The sequence below is a fragment of the Ornithorhynchus anatinus genome, chromosome 4 (genome assembly GCF_004115215.2).
Source record: "Ornithorhynchus anatinus isolate Pmale09 chromosome 4, mOrnAna1.pri.v4, whole genome shotgun sequence".
In the NCBI taxonomy this organism is placed as follows: Eukaryota; Metazoa; Chordata; class Mammalia; order Monotremata; family Ornithorhynchidae; genus Ornithorhynchus; species Ornithorhynchus anatinus.
In genome coordinates, this window is record NC_041731.1 from 79,100,267 (window position 1) to 79,116,942 (window position 16,676).

The 16,676-nt window shown below is 43.7% G+C and overlaps 1 protein-coding gene across 3 annotated transcripts in view; it reads right to left on the bottom strand.

Moving 5' to 3' along the window:
• The window catches only part of DENND1B (DENN domain containing 1B), a 302,717-nt gene that overhangs the window by 103,366 nt on the left and 182,675 nt on the right, over nt 1-16,676 (bottom strand). For all 3 annotated transcript variants that reach the window (XM_029062651.2, XM_029062649.2, XM_029062648.2), the window contains 2 exons: nt 12,493-12,593; nt 8,017-8,062 (listed from right to left, as the gene is read on the bottom strand). In XM_029062651.2, coding sequence (XP_028918484.1) covers nt 8,017-8,062; nt 12,493-12,593 — 147 coding nt within the window. The remainder of the gene's footprint in view (nt 1-8,016; nt 8,063-12,492; nt 12,594-16,676) is intronic.

Genomic DNA, 16,676 nt, shown 5'->3' on the forward strand with positions numbered 1-16,676 from the left:
TTAGAAGCCCAGGCTCTTTCCACTGAGCCACGCTGCTTCCTGCATAGGTGATGCAGAGGGGAGGGTGGGTAGGAGAAATGGAGGCTTAGTCAGGGAAGGGCCCTTGGAGGAAATGTGATTTTAATAAGGCTTTGAAGGTGGGAAGGGTGATCGCCTGACGGATACAAAGTGGGAAGGAGTTCCAGACCAGGGGAAGGACGTGGGTAAGGGGCTGGTACTCTTAAAGAACCCCATAATCAATCAATCTATCATATTTATTAAGTGCTTAGTGCATGGAGATCAATGAACTACACACTACGGAGATTACAATATAACTGAGCTGGTAGAAACGTTCCCTGACCAAAACAAGCTTACAGTCTAGAAGAGGAGACCGACATTAATATAAATAAAGAACAGATGTATACCTAAGTGCGGTGGGGCTGAAGGAGAGTGAATAAAAGGTGCAAATCCAAGTTCAATGATGACATAGAAAGGATTGAGAGAGGAGGTAATGAGGGCTTAGTCAGGGAATGGCCTCTTGGAGAAGATGTGCCTTCGATAGGACTTTGAAGGTGTGGAGAGCACTCTTAAGATGGATATGACGAGGGATGGTGTTTCGGGAGAGAGGCAAGACAGGGGCCAGAGGGCAATGATGGGGTACACTCTATTGAGGTACACTGAGTAAGTTGGTATTAGATAAGCAAAGTGTGTGGGCTGGATTGTAATAGGGAATCAAGGAGGTAAGGTAGGATGGGGCAAGGTGATTGAGTGTTTAAAACCTTTGGTAAGGCGTTTTCTGTTTGATGTGGAGGTGGATGGGCAGCCACTAGAGGCTCTTGAGGAGTGGGGAAACATGATTTTGTAGAAAATGGTCTGGGCAGCAGAGTGAAGTATAGACTGGAGAAGGGAGAAACAGGAGGCCGGGAGGTCAGCAAGGAGGCTGATGCTGTAATCAAGGCAGGGTAGTACAAATGCCTGGTAACAGTTTGGATGGAGAGGAAAAGCAGATTTTAGCAACATTGTGAAGGTCGACCTGACAGGATCTGGTGATAGACTGAATATGTGGGTTGAATGAAAGTGATCAGTGGAGGATAACACCAAGGTTACGGGCTTGTGAGACTGGAAGGATGGTGGTGGTGTCTACAGTGATGAGAAAGTCAGGGGAAGGGCAGGGTTTGGGTGGGAAGATGAAGAATTCTATTTTGGATATGTAAGTTTGAGGTGCCGGCGGGACATCCAAGTAGATATGTCCCGAAGGCAGGAGGAAATGAGAGACGGCAGAGAAGGAGAGAGATCAGGGATGGAGATGGAGATCTGGGAATCATCCACATAGAGATGACACTTGAAGCCATGGGAGCAAATGTGTTCTCCAAGGGAGTGGGTGTAGATGGAGAATAGGCAGGGACTCAGAACAGCCTTGAGGGACAACAACCACAGCTAGAGGGTAGGAGGCAGAGGAGAAGCCCACGAAAGAGACTGAGAATGAGAGACAAGAGAAATAGGAGGAGAACCAGGAGAGGACTGAATCAGAGAAGCTAATTTTGGATAATATGTCCTGGGGAAGTGGCTGTTTGACAGTGTCAAAGCCATCTGAGAGGTCGAAGAGGATTAGGATGGAGTAAAGGTAGTTGGATTTGGCAAGGAGATCACTGGTGACCTTTGAGAGGGCGGTTTCTGTGGCATGAAGGGGGCAGAAGCCAGAGTGGAGGGGGTCAAGGAGAGAATTGGAAGAGAGGAAGTGGACAAAGCAGGTGCAGACAAGGAGTTTGGAGAGGAATGTTAGGAGGGAGAAGGGGTGATAACTGGAGAAAGCCGTGGGGACAAGGAAGGATAGAGGAGATGTGACCTGCACCAAGGACACACTGGCCCGGTAGGAATTCCCATGACCGACATAGCGAGTATGTGTACAAACATTTTCTCCCGACAGCACTGTGACATACTATATCTGAACGGGCCCATGCTGCTGGAAGAATGCTCTGTCATATCCTAACAATGATCTAGTCCAAATGCACGGTTTAAACACACATTCTGGTCAAATTTAGTTAACTCTAGGGACACTGGTAGTTCTTAATGCACTGCAGAAATTCTGTAATCGCAAATCAATAAAATACACCCAATATGCAGATTTGTAACAGAACCTAAGTTTCTTGATAAAATTATTACTCTTAGTACAGTACTATTCCGCTTAAATTTTTTTTAATGAATTACTGTGACGTGCCCAAATAATTTCCCAATGAGAAAAAAGAGAGTTAACCATGAGGAGTCTGCTTTACAACATCCCAAATCTTAAGACTTTTCATTCTGTAGCCATGGATACATTCTTTTCCAAGTAAAGGGAGAGTGGAAAGGTGATTTCTCTGGGTAACGAAACTGGGTTGATTTTCTCGTACCACCCTGTACCAACATATATATTCCCTCCTTTAACCAAAATAGCTTCAGGTTATTATAAGGAAAAGCTTAAAATAGTTTCCTATCATAATACAGTGGTCAGCAGGAAAAGAGACTTATTGCAATGATTACATGATTTGCAAGTGCATAAATCAAGTAACTCCCTTCATTTCCTTGATAAAGGGTAAAATACACCTAGTTCAAACAACACTACAATTAGAAGAGAAAATACCTATTTTGACAAGTCAAAATATAATTATATATAGGTCTTCCATAATGACAGATGCATTCAAATTAAATGGTAAAACAAAACAAATTTATCTTTTCTACTGTCATTTTTAATTCCATTTTTGTCTCTGACAAAGTAATTTCATAAATTCCTTCACCTGATTTAATAAGGTAGGGATGAAAAATTTAGCATAAAGTGGAAGTTGGCTTAAATGGTATATAAAAATGACTTTTTGGCTACTACCCAAAGAATATAGTGATTGCTCAATCCCATGGTTCTTAAATAATGAAAGAATATTTTGGCAGGAAATAATGGTAAGTACTCAAAGCCAGTTGGTAATTTTTGTTTCAATTCTTCCATTCAGCATATTGTGTAAAGCACGATAATTTCTAAATATGAAATAAAATTAAATTGATGGCCAAATAGAATGAACAATCAATCCAACAGATGACTTTTCTGAGAGCGTTTGGATGAGTACAATATTACAGAGCTGGTACATACGTTCTCTGCCCACAAGGAGTTTATAGTCTGGGGGGTTGAAGGACATTAAAATGAATTATGGATATGAACACAGATATTCTTGAACTGAGGGTGGGTCGAGGTGACACAGAAGGTAGACAGAAGAGCAGAAATGAGAGCTCAGGGAAGGCTTCTTGAAAGAGATGTGATTTTAATAAGGCTTTCAAGATGGGGAGAGTGATGGTCTGTTGGACAATGAGGCGGGGGAGTTCCAGGCCAGAGGCAGAACATGGGTGAGGGATCAGCGGCAAGATAAACAAGATCTGGGTACAATGAGTAGGTTGGTGTTAGAAGAGCCAAGTGTGTCATAGTAGAAAATCAGCAAGGTAAAATAGGAGGGGATGTGGTGACTGAGTGCTGTAAAGCCAATGATAAGGAGTTTCTGTTTGATGCGGTCACTTGAAATAAAAAGAATAAAATCTAACTGTTGCAAGACAGTGAGAAAATCAGACTTGATCCCATGTTCGGAACTTGTACCAAATTTTCTCAACCTCTCATAAACTACAGGACTCAGGACGCTGGGCAAGAGAAAATGGTCAGACATTATGTGAGCAGTGCGGAGGGCCACCTTGGCTCGGAGAGAATCCACCCACACTGCAGCTAGATGTTGGATCGTGCGGAGAACATCTCTAAGGGGAAAAGCTGGTTTGCGGTAAACAGGCTTAGAGCTGTCTCAATATTTCCATTCATTTATTCATATATTTTTGTTTCCTGTTGTACTAGCTTTAGCAATTTTTATGGTGTTTGTTAAACGCTGAGGTTTATGGAAGTTAATTAGGTTGGACACAGTCCTTATGCTGCATGGGGCTCACAATCTAGAACTCAGGTAGAGTGAAGTGACTTGCCCAAGGTCAAACAGCAAGCAATTGCAGATCAGAGATTAGAACCCAGGTCCTCTAATTCCCAGGCCTGTGCTCTTTACATTAGGCCAGGCTGCTTCTTTCATCCATAATCTAACATAAACAATCTGTTTCTGCCTGTCTCCCAGATTAGACTGAAAGTTTTCACTGTAAGTTCCCAGGCACCAAAGACAGTGCTCTGCACATGACAGGCACTCAGTGCGGTGATGAGAATGATAATAGGCTTCTACAGAGAAGCAGCGTGGCTCAGTGGAAAGAGCCCGGGCTTGGGAGTCAGAGGTCATGGGTTCGTATCCCAGCTCTGCCACTTGTCAGCTGTGTGACTGTGGGCAAGTCGTTTAACTTCTCTGTGCCTCAGTTACCTCATCTGTAAAATGGGGATGAAGACTGTGAGCCCCACGTGGGACAACCTGATTCCCCTGTGTCTACCCCAGCGCTTAGAACACTGCTCTGCACATAGTAAGCGCTTAACAAATACCAACATATTATTATTGTTTGGCACATGGTCAGTGCTTAACATGCAATTATTTTGCAATTATAATAATACGAAACTACCAGTATTGCAACAGAATTCTGAGGCAGCATGTATTTTTGTTTCCATTATCGATTTTTAGTTGTGGGTACATCTTCCCTCATGCAAGCGGACACATTACCTCAGCTTTCTTTAGACACTGTCAGTCTGTAACACCTGGAGATTTACAATCATTTGCATGTCTTCTTTACTGTGGGCCTCTAGGGTGCACGTTCATCTGCATAGAGCGATTCTTGAAAGACTGTCTCTGTGACTTTGGATGATGCTTAAAGTCTTTGGAGTGGGAGTTTCCCAGAGGCACAGAAGCCTATTTTTAACACCTGCATCCAGGTCTTTTGTTCTATCGTCCAGAGTGACTGCATGGAATGAATCCAACACTGCCAGACCTTCTGCCCATCCCGGCTTACCCCTGTGGGGAAGGGCCTGGGCAGGCAGTGCAAGTTCAGACAAGACCAGGCATGTGGTCGTGAAGTAATCTCAAAAGGAGCGTGGCCTACTCTAAAGACCACGGATCTGGGAGCCGGAGGCCCCGGCTTCTAATGCTGACACTGCCAGCTGCTTTGCTGGGTGACCTTTGGCAAGTCGCTTCCCTTCTTCTGTGCCTCAGTTACCTCATCTGCAAAACGGGGATTAATAACTGTTCTCCCTCCTACACAGACTGTGAACCCCAAGCAGGACAAGGACTGTGTCTGACCTGATTAATTTATATCCATCCCAGCACTCCGAACAGTGCTTGACACATGGTAAGCACTTAACAGATATTATAATAGTAATAATAATAATATTAATCTTTAATGAAGTGTCATGGCAGTCATACCGACTGAACAATTTCTATTATTGGGTTTACGTGTCTTTGTAAAGTCTCTGAAAAGACTGTATTCGTTTGAATAATTGCCCCACTTTTTGCATAACTTTTGCAACCTTCAAATGGAGAAGGGCCTGCTATATAAGAATTAGATCTAGCCATAAGGAGAGCACAAGAAGATAACAAGGAGGAAAGGAAGGGAAAAGGAAGTGAAAGATAAGAAGATGCTTAAGACTGGGTGTCTTCTATTGCACCCTCTCAAGCACAATAAGCAACATAATGAATTAACCACAACCTGCTTGGCCTCTTCCTACCCTAATGTTCTCTTCCCAATCTCAGCGAGGAAATTCCCTACCCAGGAGAAACCTGCATCTGTAGCATTAACAAGTTCCAACCCAGCCCTTTTCCTACTCCAGCAAGGAGCTTACTCTAGACTGTAAGGATCCTGTGGTCAGGGAACGTCTATGAAATCTCTGATATTGTACCTTCCCAAGTGCTTAGTACAGTGCTCTGCATACAATAAGCATTCAACAAATTCCACTGATTGACTGACGAAGCTGGAGCCACCTTGACTGCTCAGAGGTACAACGATAACAGGCACAGGGTCTTACAACATCTTTAATGATGCGATGGGAGTAGCTTTCGATTTCTTCTGCTTTGGCACCCCGGTACCTGTCGTTCACATTCCTTAAATTGGTTTGCATGCTGAAGCAGAAGTTTTTGTGCCCTTCATTTTTGGAAAAAAACCTGTGATGTCACAAGTTGTGGTGGTAAAGCAATTGTTTTATTGCTAAAAAGCTCCTTGTGGGCAGGGAACGTTGTCTACTATGTTGTACTGTACTCTTCCAAGTGCATTGAACAGTGTTCTGAACACAGTAAGTGCTCAATAAATTCAACTGATTGATAAGTGGACTTTTTTCTCTGAGTCATCTGTATCAAACTAATCTTGGTGACCTTGCTTGGCCACGTGCAATGTCTTGACAACTGCCTCTGGATGGTATCAGGGAGAAACACCCATTCTTAGTTCTCCTGGGGATTACTGAGTGGAGTTTCCTGTCCACTCTCCCAAGCGCTTAGTACAGTGCTCTGGACACAGTATGCGCTCAATAAATACGATGGACTGATTAACTAAGATTCTACACTGTTACTACTGATCTCGATAGTTCTCCCGGAGCAGAATTCTTAGCTCTCACCCAGTGGTTTGGATTGCACATTTCGATGGTTGTATAGTCAGTGTGAGCTTGAGATAAATCTGTACCAAACTCCTAGCCACTTGGAAATAAGAAGTGAGACCCAGCGGATCACAACTGTGATGAAAATGAAATAAATGAACCTAGTGGGTCAATAATCCTGACTTGAATCCTGTATTAAATGAATATTGATTTTTCATGAAAGAACTGTAAGGGAATGAGAAGACAGTGTAATCGTACATCTGAATGATAGCTACACAAATTCAGAGAACTGGGAACATAAATAAGCTCTCTGGGTAAAAGCGAAAGGTGAAAATAAGACGGGCAATATGAGAGAATTCAATTCTAGGTCTCAGAGCAAGGGAAAGAAGTGTGCAAAGCAGAGTGCTAAATGCTTGGGAAAGTACAATGGAATAAGTAGATATGATTGTAACAATAATAATTGTGGTGGTTGTTAAATGCTTACTATGTGCCTGGCACTGTGCAAATGCTGGGGCATGTACAGTACAATCAGATCAGGTACAGTCCCTCTCCTACATGGGAGTCACAGTCTAAGCGAGGGTGAGAGAAGCAACGTGGCCTAGTGAAAAGAGCTCAGGCCTGGTAGTCAGAGGACCAGGATTCTAATTGCGGCTCTGCAACTTGTCTGTGTGACCTTGGACAAGTCACTAACTTCTCCATGACTCAGTTCCCTCATCTGCAAAATGAGGATTCAAAACATGTTCCCCCTCCTACTTAGACTGGGAGCCCCATGTGGAACCCAAGTCCTTGGACTCCCAAGCTCAGCTCTTCTCACTAAGCCCTCTGCATCATTTATGCAGTTGGCTGTTAACCCCTCAAGCATTTTGATACTCTTCCCAGCACAACAGCACTTAACATATTCATTCATTCATTCATTCAATCAGGTTTATTAAGCACTTACTGTGCCCAGAGCACTGTACTAAGCACTTGGGAAAGAACAATACAACAATAAACAGTGATGATCCTTGTCCATACTCTATTTCTCCTATATGTAATTTATGGAGAAATAAATGGAGGTCACCCCTGTAGACTGTAAGTGCCTTGAGGGCAGGGATCACGTGTACCAACTCGTATTGTACTTTCCCAAGTGCATAGTACAGTGCTCTACACACAGTAAGCACCCAATGCACGCCAATGATTGATTATGGATTGACTGATAAGCCACCCAGCTTCTCAGAAATGGCTGGCAAGGGGAGACGTGGGCGGCGTGGAGATCAGCGGAGAAACTAATTCAGTCATCTAGTGGGGATACGTCGAGTATGTGGGCCAAGGTGGTTGCTGTTTGGATACGGAGGGGTGGGTCTGGAAAATATTATAAAGGTAAAATCAGCAGAATTTAGCAATCGGTTAATGTGAATTGAGAGTGAGTGAAGAGTTCCAGATCTGACAATAATAACTTTAGGCAACTCACAGATAATCTCCTCTGGGAAAAGAAATGCAATGACTAGTATTTTTGTTCCTCCTAATATAATTTGTGATTAAAGAGTACTCACCTCCATGAGGCTCAAATGAACACCAATCAGGTAAGGCATTGGGGCACTGCAATATAAAGGATACATTTATTCATTAAAACTGAGTTGGAAATCATATGGGGGTGTAGCAATGCTCCTCTATCAAGGAGTGATTTGCGAGCATTAAGAACCATGAAACCGTTTCAAATAGTCTGCATTTTATGACCATGTCAATAATGCAGATAGCCTCATATGAAGGCTAATGTTGAATTCATTCAGTAGTATTTATTGAGCGCTTACTATGTGCAGAGCACTGTACTAAGCACTTGGAATGTATAATTCGACAACAGATAGAGACAATCCCTGCCCAATGACAGGTTCCCAGTCTAACTGAATTATGCCCAAAACGTGACTGTCACCAAATCAGGTTAGTAAGAGTACATGTATGTAGATGGAATCAATTTTCACTGAAAAATTTGAAAAATAACATAATCAACATAGTGGCAAGGACCCAAAACAGAGGCTACTTATCTGTAACCTTGGTTTTTCATAGGTGGGTGGTCACCATCAATGAGGCAGTTCCCTCCTTCTCAAGACATCAGAGAGAATCTGAGTTGCTAAAAAAGCTTTAGGGGCTACCCTCCAGCACAAGGCTGCATTCAGGTCTCCCTACCTGAACCTTTACCTCCAGGTACCTGTCCAGTATACCCTTCCCACTCCATATTTCCAGAGAGGGAAGGACTGGAGTGTTCTGGGAAAATGTAATTTACTCATAAATGCAGCTTATACCTATGTACAAGAATTGGTGTCACCCAAGGGGAGTGTGTGGGATGTGGGGAGATTTGAGGCAGAAAAGCATTGCGATCCACCAGAGACATAGTCAGGGCAAGAGTTGACCACTCCCTCTGGGGCTGGAGGCTAGTAGTTCAAAATCTGGGCACTTTCAAGCGGAGGAAGAGGTGCATGGCTGCGAGAGAAGGGTCTGGAACTCCACAGAGGGGTTGGCAGATTGATGTTGGTGATGATGGTATTTGTTAAGCACTTACTATGTGCCAAGCAGTGTTCTAAACACCGGGATCGATAGTTCTAAACACCGGGATCGATACGGGTTAACAGTTGGATGCAGTTCCTGGCCCACGTGGGATTCAAGGTCATAATGCCACCTTTACAGATGAGGTAACTGAGGCACAGCGAAGTGGAGAGACTTGCCCAAAGTCACGCAGCACCCAAGTGGTGGAGCCGGGATTGGAACCCAGATCCTTCGGACCCCCAGGCCTGTGGTCTACCAACTAGGCCATGCTGCTTCTAGTCCACTGCGGGTTGCAAAGAGAGAAGGGATGTCCCAGAGGGAGGCTGCCCTTCCTTCAGTGGCACTTATGATGGTCCATCCTTTCCAGCCCCCCCGTGATGGTGACCTTTCCCTGGCTACCTTGGGGGAAGAGGTAATTTTCAGCTATAGTTTCTCCAACAAGGAAGAAGCTATTTGCCTTTCCAAAAACTGGAGTTTCTCCTTCTTGCACAGAAAAGGAAGCCTGCTGCTAGAAATCAATCCATTATATTTATTTATTCATTTGTATTTGTGCATGGCACTGTACTAAGCACTTGGGAGATTCTGATATAGGAAGAGGATGGAATTTAGGATATGAAGTGATGCCTCCAGAGGCAGGGGTAAATCTAAGTCTATTTGGGCAGATACTCCCAGGATCCAGGACCCACTTGGCACCACTCTCCCCAAAGCTCTTCAGTGAAACTCAGATTTCTCGGGCATCATGAGGGACCTACCTGATTGAGGAGAGGCTGGGACCACACACTTCTGGGAGAAGCTTTGATAAAATGTGCCCAAAAAAGCTACGTTCATATATTTTTCTCAGCCATCGGTTTCCTCCCCTTCCTTTTCTCTAGGCTTTTCCTGATTCAATTCAATCCCAATTTCAGAGGCTGCAACTCCCCTTCAGTGCAAAACTTCTTTTGCATCCCCCACCAAGCAACTGATGAAGCACAATTTCAAACAAGATGGACTATCAGTGCACTGCCCGGAGACCACTGCAGAAGTTAGTCTGGAAAGCTGAAGTTTGGAGTTTGTGAAAAATCAAAATACCAATAGGCAAACTCAAAAATAGACAACGTCTTTGAATGGGCCAAACCCATTAGGGCAGCAAAAACCTGTGTGTGGACACTCTAAGTTACTACAGTGTGGCTCACACATCTGTATTCTCAACCACATTTGCATCCTTAGAGGAGAAGCGGCATGGCATAGTGGATAGAGCATGGGCCTGGGAGTCAAAAAGTCATGGGTTCTAATTCCGGCTCCACCACTTGTCTGCTGTGTGACCTTTGGCAAGTTACTTCACTTCTCTAGGCCTCACTTATCTCATCTGTAAAATGGGGATTGAGACTGTGAGCCCTACATGGGACAAGGGATTGTGTCCAATCTGATTTGCTTGTATCCACCCCAGCACTTAGTACAGTGCCTGGCACATAGTAAGCGCTTAACAAGTACCCTTATTATTATTATTACCAAAATCCCCCTCATTCAAGAAGTACCTTCCCCTCCTTGGCTAGACAGGAACCCAGGTGAAGTTGGTCTAACTAAAGCCAAAAATATCCTCTCAGCCCAAATCTAAGATGATTTTTATCCATGTAAAGGAGATATTTAGAGCCCTCACTGAATTGACTATCCTCCCTGGTCCCACCATAATCCAGTCCTTTGAGAAACCTTATGATAAAGAAAAGTGTATAATCAAGATTGTCCATGGTGCCATCCAATCTCTCTGACTATTTCCTAAATGGACTAATATAGCAGTATCACATTTCTTCATCCTTCTCTGTGGCAATGGTTTCTGGCTGGTCGTGCAAATGAGACACTATCTGAGCTGGGACAGGTCTTCCCGCTAAAGGAAGGCCATGAGGGAGCCATTATAAGAGTGTTTTCCCTCCCAAAATCTCCTGAGGATGTTAGAAATGCCCCTAATCAGGAAAACAAAAAGGTGGATGAGAATGTCAAAAATGTAACTCCAACCATTCACTTGGAGAGACATGGAGACTAAAGGATGCCCACTGGGACCTTGTCTTAAGGTGAGTTCCATGCCCCCATGCACCCATCATAGGTGCTAAGTTGAGGTGGGTGATGATTTGGGCTGAAAGCTCTGTAGCGAGGTGGACCAATCCACGGGAGTGGGAGAAGGCCCTCATCCCCACAGGTTGGATGGTGAAGGCTATGCACTGCAGGCCCACGACTTTCTGGGCAGAGCAGTTACCTAGAAAATGGCATTCTCCACCCCTCAGAGTCACAAAGAGGCCAACGGATGGTGCCAAAATGTTCTATTTCCCTTTTGTCCCCTGGTGACAGGCTGCAGTCCCCAGGATGGACCCAATCAGTCACTGGTATTTATTGGGCGCTAACTGTGTGAAGAGCTCTGTACAAAGTGCTTGACAGAGTACAGCCCAACTCTATAATAGACACATTCCCTGCCCACAGTGGGCTTACAGGCTAGAGGACCCAGTGCCCTTGGGCTTTCTCTCACCCTTCCTGCTGCAACGTGGAGCAGCGTGGCTCAGTGGAAAGAGCATGGGCTTGGGAGTCAGAGGTCATGGGTTCAAATCCCAGCTCAGCCACTTGTCAGCTGTTTGACTTTGGGCAAGTCACTTCACTTCTCTGTGCCTCAGTTACCTCATCTGTAAAATGGGGATTAAGACTGTGAGCCCCACGTGGGACAACCCGATCACCTTGTACCTGCCCCCCCAGTGCTCACAACACTGCTTTGCACATAATAAGCACTTAACAAATACCAAAATGTATTTATTTTTTTATTCCAGGCATGGTTACTGGCTGTCTATCTTCTATCATGTGAAATACTTATGATCTTTCCATCGGTAAGGGACGTGAGATACTTTTACCTTTCATTGATCGGTGAATCAATTCATCGTATTTGTTGAGCACTTACTTTGCATAGAGCACTGTATTAAGTGCTCGGGAGAGTACAACACAATAGAATTAGCAGACACATTCCCTGCCCATGATGAGCTTACAGTGTAGAAGGCAAGCTTACATTGCTACTTTGGTGTACTAAATTAGCTGTCTCAAGGACTAAAGAGCGAAAAATCACCCAGAAGAGTAAAGTTGGACTCAAGTGAGCCGGATCCTCATACTGATTAACTAGGGACCTCAGTAGTTAATCAACCTCTTGTGACTCAGTTTTCCCCACCTCTTTTCATAGCTTCCAGAACAGTAATCCAATGAGCAGTAAGGAAAGAACAGACCCAACTTCAGTCACTATTTGCAAGGACGGCAGCAACAAATGGATGGCAAACAGCTGCCAATTTCCTATTCAAATTAAGTTTTGGGGGATTCCGTTTCACACTCATAATGTTAACAAATCTGTTCCGACACTGGCATCCATGAGCTCTGGGCAACAACCTGAACTTCTTCAGTTACTCCCTCGTTCGGATGGCTAAGATCTGGAGTGGAGGGGAGGGAGGGTCGCTCGTATATTCAGAATTGAGGGCGAAGCAACTTACCAGCAGTAGTCCAGTACGTGCGGAGGCAGCACGGGGATGTATATGTGCTGCCAATACATTGGGTAGAGCAGTGCAACGGATCCATGAAGACAAGCCGTTAACTACAAATAACGAAAAAAAACACCAAAGTAAGCAACGAATGATCCAAAAAGACCACGTAAAATGCTGGACGTTAAGCAGGAATGGTTGCCGATATCTGTAAAACTTGTAAGTACCAAATACAGAGCGATGTTTCATGACACGGTTTCTCACGCCATCAGAGGGTTTGTCTTGTCTTACATGCAGGCACAGAAAAGGGGAAGCATTTGGAACTCCGGGGAGACAACTGGCCATCAAAAACCAGATGTAGCGAAACTAGCTCTCGGGGAAACTGGGATGACCGTTCTCTCTTTTCTAAGAATACTACTGCAGTCCCGGATACGATCAGCCGACGAACGAATCCGGGATCGCCCTGGTAGAGATGAGGGAAAGTGACAATGTGTGCAGCACAATTTGCTCATCACTCAGATGAATGGAACATGATTAAATATGGAGACGAGAAGGGGCTGAGCGCCCCCATGGGATATCATTAGGGCAAATTGCCAAACAGCGAAACGCGAGCCAGTCGGGAGAGTCTGGAAGCTGGAACAATACCAAGGGACTGGAACATTCGACAGTTGGAGCTTCAGTAATGTGTGAACTGCAGGTTATGGTATCAGGAGATTCTGCTTACTGACACATAGAATTGTCACTATTGACCAGGAAACTGCCCAAGCTTGACAGCTCTACTACAGGAAGCCAAGTATATCATCATTTCACAGTGAAGCTACTCATTCCAGATTAACATTTTCTTTCCTAGTTTTATGTCACAACAGATGCCATTACAGTGTTGTAACTTTAAAGGAGATTGCCACTGTGATTATCGTTTTGTTTTAGCAAACAATTAAATGCATTTGGGTGATTCACAAAGGATTGTACCTTCCTTTTTATTTTTTCTGTGTTTCTAATTGGAATATATTCAAGGTGACTTTCTTTACCATTTTAAATGGTACAACTATTTTCGGGCATGCTATTCATTGACTGAATCAAGAATTCACAATTAAAGCCTTCCTTTATTTTGCATTTCAGTCTCAAAGCCATTTTATTTTTCTTAAAAGAATGTATTAAAAATTCATCTAAAAAGTGAGCCAAAGCATTTCCAAAATTTCCAAAATTGTGAATTCCTATGAACAAAACCTACCACTGCATAATAGGAATACTGTGTTGTTGACACCCCAAATCATCTAAAAACACTTAAGATCACTGTCTTCACCTCGAAAGCATACATATCTTTGATTCAATCGTATGGGGTAATTTTTAAACTAGATATCAATCTATTTTCAAATACAGTCACAACTTGATAGAATTCTGATATATTTGGGATTGACTCCTAGATCACGTTTTTGTTGAATCGCATTTATTGAGCTCTTACTGTGTGCAAAGCACTGTATTCAATGCTTGGGAGACTACAATACAACAATAAAGACACATTGCTTGCCCACAGAATATAATATTTTGAGGCGGAGAGAGAGGGGAGATACTTTCACTCCACTGAAAGTAAAGCATTTAATGGACTATTTTACCTATACTCTTCACAAATTCCATTTTGTATCATTTTCAGGAGAGCAATTCTGCAATGAATCTCTTCAGTCAACCCCTAATACAATCAAATGAAGAACCAAAATGCCACGAGGCACACAAAGGTTGTGTCCCTGTCAGGCCACGTGGTGATCTAGGCAACTCACATTAACTAAAGAAAGTTCTGATTGTGGGGGTCAGACAGTTCTTTAGAAAGCAGAATTAGAATTAGTATTTACTGAGCAGCACCATGGTGCAGTGCCCTTTACCTAATGATGGTATTTGTTAAGCGCTTACTCTGTGCCAAGTACTGTTTTGAGCGCTGGGGGGAATACAAGGTAATCAGGTTGTCCCACATGGGGCTCACAGTCTTAATCCCCATTTTACAGATGAGGTAACTGAGGCACAGAGAAGTTAAATGACTTGCCCAAAGTCACAAAGCTGACAAGTGGCGGAGCTGGGATTAGAACCTATGACCTTTGACTCCCAAGACTGTGCTCTTTCCACTGAGATATGCTGCTTCTCTGCTTCACAGTGCTCTACTTCTGTTCCCGACTCATGTCATCAAATTCTCCAAAGGCTAAATCCTCTACTCAGACCCTAAAGAGTAAAGCGCTTCCAAAATGGCCAAATTTGAAGCACTGTGAGAATCCAACTCCCCGGGACAATTCTCCCATTCATGGCATTAGAAATGAAAACTCAATATAAACTATTGAGAAGCAGCATGGCCTAGTAGATAAATCATGGGCCTGGGAGTCAGAAGGAACTGGGTTCTAATTCCGCCTCTGCCATCTGTCTGCTGTGTGACCTTGGGCAAGCCACTTCACTTTTCTATGCCTCAGTTTCCTCATTTGTAAAATGAGGATAAAGACCGTGAGCCCCATGTGGGACATGGATCGTGTCCAACCTTATTACTTTGTATCTAACCCAATGCTTAAAACAGTCCCTGACACATGGAAAGCACTTAACAAATACCATAAAAAATATATGCTTATAAATATGTGGGGAATGTATTGCATAAGGTGAGGTGCATTATATAAATACAATATACTGCTCCATGGCTTTCTGCTGCAAAGATCAATTAGATGTCAATACCCTGAGTGAGAGAGTTCATAAGACAAGAAACGGTGAATTTCTGCTCATTCATTTGAAAAGGGTTTGTGTGTCCTGAAACAAGAGTGAATTGCAGGGTTTTTATGCGTTAAGGGATTAAACACAAGGATGCAGGGGCGCCTAGTGGAAAGAGTACAATGCTGGGAGACAGAAGTGGCCTCGGACTAGTCACTTAACTTCACTCTGCCTCAGTTCCCTCATTTGTAAAATGGGGTGTGAGCTTATTGTGGACAGGGAACATGTCTACCAACTCTGTTGTACTGTACTCTCCCAAGAGCTTAGTACATTGCTCAATAAATATCACTGACTGATTGGGGTTCAAAATCTTTTCCTACCTCTTAGACTGTGAGCCCCATGCAGGACAAGAACGGTGCCTGATCTACTTTTACTGTACCTACCGCCCTCCACCCCCGGCCCCCACCGGCCTACCACGCTTAGCACTCAGTAAGCACTTAAATACCACTATTATTTCTATTGTTATTAATGTTGGTATTTGTCAAGCGCTTACTACGTGCAGAGCACTGTTCTAAGCGCTGGGGTAGATAAAGGGTAATCAGGTTGTCCCATGTGAAGCTCACAGTTAATCCCCATTTTACAGATGAGGTCACTGAGGCCCAGAGAAGTGAAGTGACGCCCACAGTCACACAGCTGACAAGTGGCAGAGGCGGCATTCGAACTCATGACCTCTGACTCCCAAGCCCGGGCTCTTTCCACTGAGCGGTACCCATTTTCCTCAATGGAAGCTAGAAGGATTAACAAGGGAGTACGAGGAATTCTGAAACCGGTCAAAAGTCATGAAGGATGAGGACGGGTCTGATAGCATTCCTGGAGAAATTTATAAGTGTCGGGGGCAATCTCACTGTTTAGATAATGGCCTGAGCTTTTCATCATTATTTGCGACACTAAAGCAATGCCTCCGGATTTCAAAGACCACCATAATGATAATCTCTAAGAAGTAAGGGGAGGGATATGACATATTATCTCCCTGCTCTCCCTTAACCACAAGAATCCAATTGATATCTTTACGAGACAGCTCCTGAAGAAGATGGTTCATCATGCATCCCCGGAATTACAATGTCCTTTCAGACCAAAAGGCAGTAAGAAAAACACAATTTTTTGTACCGGCTATACTATAGCCAGAGACCTCCCAAAACTGTTTCACAGACCAATCTGCATCCTGGGAACTGTTGAGCAAATTTGGCTAACTCGAGGACTTCAAGTTCCTAAAGCTATTTCATGACAGCGAGGCCAGTCGAGTCACAGTAGAGGGAGATTTATGTGACTTTTTCCCGAATCACTACAGGAGTAAATAAGACCTACAGAGAACTGAACCACAATGGTTCAGTTTATTCTATACCACCTTTTTAAGGATATAAAATAGATGATAGGCAAAGTATGCAATAATAGTAATAATATCAGTCAACTGTATTTATGGAACGTTTACTGTGTGCAGAACACTTGACTAAGCAATTGGG